The following is a 5,161-nucleotide window of genomic DNA, read 5'->3' as shown; positions in this document are numbered from 1 at the left end:
AAAAAAGCTGGACAATACATCAATTTAACAATGCGTCATGATATATAGAACAATGAGGTATCGTGTTATATCATATGATATAGCTTAAGATAAGATAGACTTTAATAATCTCACACTGGGTAAATATGCTCGTTATAGCAGCTAGCAGTACATTATAATGTACTAAAGAGTCTGACTGCTGCTGGAATAAAGGACCTGCGGTAGCACTACTTGCACTGAGGGTGCAACAATCTGTTGCTGCTCAGGGAGCTCACTTGTGTGCTCATTCAGTCTCAACTGCTGTTATTTGTAAAACTTTCACTAGTCATTCCAATCATATTGGGACATTGTTGTTTTTGGTTATTATAAGGATTTTTTTGATTGCTAAACAACAGTGGTCCAACTGAAGCCACCATGTGGCAGTAAGGGCCAATGATGGTTTGCTTCTCAACACACCACTCATTGGCCCATACAACATAGAAAGACTTGTAGCATCACTAGAACAGCTCTACACTGAGCTAGTGCCAGCAGAAGAAGGGGAAACTTAAACCCCTGAGTTATTTTTTGATAGTCTGCAATATTGTGGCTTTTTACCACTCTGCAGCAGTCACAGTGGTTTACAGCACATCATAGATGTGATCATAGATACACATCATAGGTGTATGATCACCACGCACATGACCAATTCTGGCTATTGGAAACTATGAGTGCTGGATGTGGGGACATGAGTCCACAGGTCTGCCAGGGATAGATAAGGCATTTCTGAAGGTTTTTCCCCAGGTGCATGGCAAGAGAGGACATCCAATGTGATGTTGATGAAAACTTTTGGCCTTCCAAAAAAAGCCTTTCTGATCTTTTCCTATATATACATTATGTGTTAACTAACAAGTATAAAACAATACACCTGTTTAGGCTTTTATCTGAAATTGCAATCAGCAGTGTGTGATATGCACCAGGCTGAAATCCAATCTGTTTCGAATGGGTGGTTAACAGTTTAGACAGCAGTGTGTCTGCATTTGAACAAAGTGCTGTAAAGCCACAGAGTTGTGACGTTTGATATAAGTTTGTAGACTTTTGAAACTGAAACTATTCAAGCAATGAAAAACAAACTAACTTGTCCACATGAACTGCTGCTGTGGAGACTGTGGTTACAGTTTTTCACATGTGGCTCCAGTTATGCACACTGTCGTTTAGCAATTAAAAAAAACATTATTTTTTCATTGTCATTCTTGGCATCTCCTGGCTGATGTACTGGTTTAGAATCACATTTCAATAAGTAAAGTTCAGACAAAGATAATTTAGATCTATTTGGATTTAGGGTGGATTATTGATGAGAATTTGGTAAAGGTAGCTTTGACGGCTGAGTGGTTAAAACCTTTTTTACTTTTTCTTTATTTCTTAAAAGTGTTCATATTATTCTTTTTGGCTTTTCCCTTTCGTTTGTTGTGTTATACATCTTTTTGTGCATATTATAGATTTACAAAGTGAAAAAGCTCAAAGTCCCCCCCAAAGGCACTTTACATCTCCAACAGAAAACACTGCTCACAAACTGCTCCAAACAGCTCCACAGTAGTCCAGCCTTTACTTACGTGATGAATGTGCGTCTCTTATAATGCTCGCCCAGCTGCTAACATGGCACGCCCTCATACTCTGTTCCACTAGAGTTCCACTGGGGGGATTGCAGAGGAGTGCAAAATGAATGGGAGTCTATGGAGCTAAATGTGTCGCTTTCGCCTGATTGTCGTATAGAAATTTCTGATTTGATTGTAGTTTTTGAAGTTTAACATGGATTGTAGGTTGAAGGTTGAATAAACGAGTTCTTATGTCCTTTTGATTTCTTACAGGTTGAGTTGTTGTTGCCCATAACACGCTAGCATTCTGCTAATGAATGCTCAATGGTCAGTGAAGGACTAATTAAGATCATGGCATCCGAAGCGGAACCAGAATGTCAGCGTCAATATTTTGTGATCTTAAACATTACCAAACCAAAACTCTTTCTAGCTCGTGTCTTGACAGGGAGAACCTAACCTGTCAGCTGTGTTGTCAATGCCTCGAGAGAAAAAAAGATGTGACTCAGAGCGTGCCATAAAGCGGTTATTCTAGCTGTAGAATGTGTATGATGTTATTGACATGTTAAAGGGCTTTTTAGAGCAAATAAGCGACTTTAAAACAATCTAACACACAGCAGTGTTTATTTTTCTTTGCCTCCTCGTTCAAATGCAACTTTCAAATTACTAGACACAAATTACATCCTGAGAAAAGTGGATTTTGAATGGTTTACCACACAGACCTCCATTCATTCTGCATTTGCCCGTGAGCGCCCTCATATAACAATAGCAAAGATGGAATAGAAGAGTGACATCTCACTCTGTAGCTAAAAGAGAGACTGTTGGAATTTATTTGGTCCTCGTAATAAAGCTATTATGCTGCTCTAAAATACATAATGAGCTTTGAGGAGCAAAGTTTTAATCGTTTCCCTTATCACATGAATGCAGCATCACGTCGCACGTTTTTATCCAATCACAGTTAGAGTTTTAAGCGTATCTCCGCGATGATTGGCCAAATTGTCTGTCACTCATTCTTCTAGGGCGTTGCCATTCTGGGCAGATTCAGGAGCACTGGAGCAGAGCTTCTCCCTCTAAACGCCAAAACACTGGCTTGTTTAAACAGCAAGACAAATACATGTTGTGCATTTGTGAGCAGAGATGGTCTTCTAAAAGAGGTGAGCCCACCATTTCGAAGCAAGTCAATTCTAATTATATATTAATGCCAGATGTTCAAGAATAGCTTTCCGCGCCCTCCAGTTATATCCACCGATGTTTTTTAGCATGCACCTTGCCAGAGCTAACGTGCCTCTGGCAGTGACAACGGTGTTGTCATGGAAAGCAGTTTGATTCTTAGGCTGTTTAACGTGCCATAACATTAATTTAACTTTGCCAAAGTGTAGTTAAATAGTAGAAATCTGCTGTCATTGAGTTAAGCGTGTTGCTTTGAATGTGCTTTAGCTAACGGTACGCTCAAGCACAGGGGCGGAACTAGCTAGCTAGCGGTTAGGGGCCCCCTGCGTGACTGAACAACCTCCTTTTATAAATATTTGGATAATCTGTCTTCTTTTTGGACAATACAACTTAAGCCTTCAGTTGCTCTGCTCTCTATTATTAGACTGTATATTTCTATGGTATTATTAATAACAGAGTTTACAAAATGCTGATAATGTGACAGACAAAACAAGGCAAAAGAAGGATTTCCAGAGGTCAATATAACAACAGAAAGCTTATCAATAGGGCCAAGTATTAGCCAAGCAAAATTTGGGTAAATTAAAACAAGAAGACAAAAGACGCAAAACATGTTACAGAGAAGACAAAAACCAATAATAAATGAAAATATGAGTGTGCACCCCATGTACCGGGGCTCAGTCCTTGCCCCAGCAGCTGCAGGTTCAATTCTGACCTGCTGCATGTCATTCCCCCTCTTTCTCCCCTTTTATGTCTAAGCTGTCCAATCAAATAGTGGCCTAAAAAGCTATAAAACAGTTTTTCCTGGCTTAGGATGGGCCTTTTGGGGGGCCGTAAGCATAATCGTTCCACATTCAGTAAATGATTTATGAGTCTGTGTTACCTTATTTAACAGTAATCTATGCATTTTCCTGTTATTTCTGACAATTTGATAAGCAAAAATGTACATTGTGCTCGAGGAAATAATACCCTCAGCCTTTAAAAAAAATTATATAATAAATCTCACAAGCTCTTATATTCTACTTTATGCTCTGCTTATTCAACGGTTCTTTGGTAAATTGTTCTTAAACACCTCCAGAGAGGATTTGAATTGCTGTTATTGTTCTCAATTCTTGTCAATTTGGTTCTGGTGATTAGATTAGATTATACTTTATTCATCCCACAACAGGGAAATTTCTTTATTACAGCAGCAGCATTTTCTTCAATAACAGCAAAAAAACAAAAACACACAAGAAATACATGCAAACAATAGACAATGATTATAAGGTAGACTGAAAGTAAGCAAAGCACCTGGGGGTGGGTGATGTGATGTTGTTGGTTAAAACCAGTGAGAAGCCCACCTGCTGCGTTCTATTCTTGCCTGTTTTCATCTACTCCTGCGACTGATTGTTTTTCCACCTTTCTATCCTCCAGAGTGCTGATACTACCTAGCCATCATCTCACCACTCTGACCCCAATCCCATCATCACCATGGAGACCACCAACAGCTATGTACTGATCCATGGGAAGAACATATCCCACAATACCCTCACAGGTTCTGCTATGGGGCCCCACATGTCCATCGACAAGCTTTTCCCAGCTCTCCTTGAGTGTTTTGGCATCATATTGTGTGGCTACATAGCTGGCAGGTAGGGCTGTGCAAGAACAGTTACACACGTGTTAATGAGCCATTTGAATTGATGGGTGTGGGTGGGTGGGTGGCTTCAGCTGACCCCCTAAAATGGCATTGCTCATAGTGTGAAAATGAAAAGGAGCCCCCAATCAAATGTCTGACTTACATAATGACTCCTTCAGTTTTACATGTATGCAGCCAGCATATTTTGGTTCTGCTGCATGCAGGAATTTTAGAGATACCCAATGAACATATGTATAAGTATATGGCTTATATGTATGTTTATGTATGCTACTTTGTACATTTCTACCTGTAGGGCAGATATCATCACACAGAGCCAGGCGAAGGGTTTGGGGAACTTTGTGTCTAAGTTTGCGCTCCCAGCTCTGCTCTTTAAAAACATGGTGTTGTTGGACTTTGGAGACGTCATCTGGGCGTTTTTCTGGAGTGTCCTGGTCGCTAAGGTTGGTGTTAGTGCGTCTGTGTGTGTGGTAACACTTTTATTTGTGTATGTACTTTCTATTTTATATCATGGTGGTTTGAGAAGATCCTTAAAGAACCTAACAGCATGACCTGACTTTGGTGCTTCCATCTTGTGTGTAGGTGACTGTGTTTGTGCTGGTATGCGTGCTGACTCTGATGGTGGCCAGTCCAGAATGCAGATACAGCAAGGCTGGCTTGTATGCCATCTTTGCTACTCAGAGCAATGACTTTGCCTTAGGATACCCCATAGGTGAGGCGGACAGAAAACACTAAACGCTAATGTAATCTATACAAATGTCAGTGATGAGAAATGTTGTATTTAAGACACAAAGAGAATGCTTCCTCTCTCTCT

The 5,161-nt window shown here is 40.1% G+C and overlaps 1 protein-coding gene across 2 annotated transcripts in view; it reads left to right on the top strand.

Moving 5' to 3' along the window:
- The first annotated feature begins 2,563 nt into the window (after positions 1 to 2,563).
- gpr155b (G protein-coupled receptor 155b) overlaps positions 2,564 to 5,161 on the top strand; it is a 12,374-nt gene continuing 9,776 nt past the window's right edge. For both annotated transcript variants that reach the window (XM_034897848.1, XM_034897850.1), the window contains exons 1-4: positions 2,564 to 2,701; positions 4,128 to 4,342; positions 4,643 to 4,790; positions 4,930 to 5,059. In XM_034897848.1, coding sequence (XP_034753739.1) covers positions 4,185 to 4,342; positions 4,643 to 4,790; positions 4,930 to 5,059 — 436 coding nt within the window. In that variant the 5' untranslated portion in view covers positions 2,564 to 2,701; positions 4,128 to 4,184. The remainder of the gene's footprint in view (positions 2,702 to 4,127; positions 4,343 to 4,642; positions 4,791 to 4,929; positions 5,060 to 5,161) is intronic.

Source organism: Etheostoma cragini, chromosome 17 (assembly GCF_013103735.1).
Source record: "Etheostoma cragini isolate CJK2018 chromosome 17, CSU_Ecrag_1.0, whole genome shotgun sequence".
NCBI classification, from domain to species: Eukaryota; Metazoa; Chordata; class Actinopteri; order Perciformes; family Percidae; genus Etheostoma; species Etheostoma cragini.
This window is presented reverse-complemented; position numbering and strand designations above follow the sequence as displayed.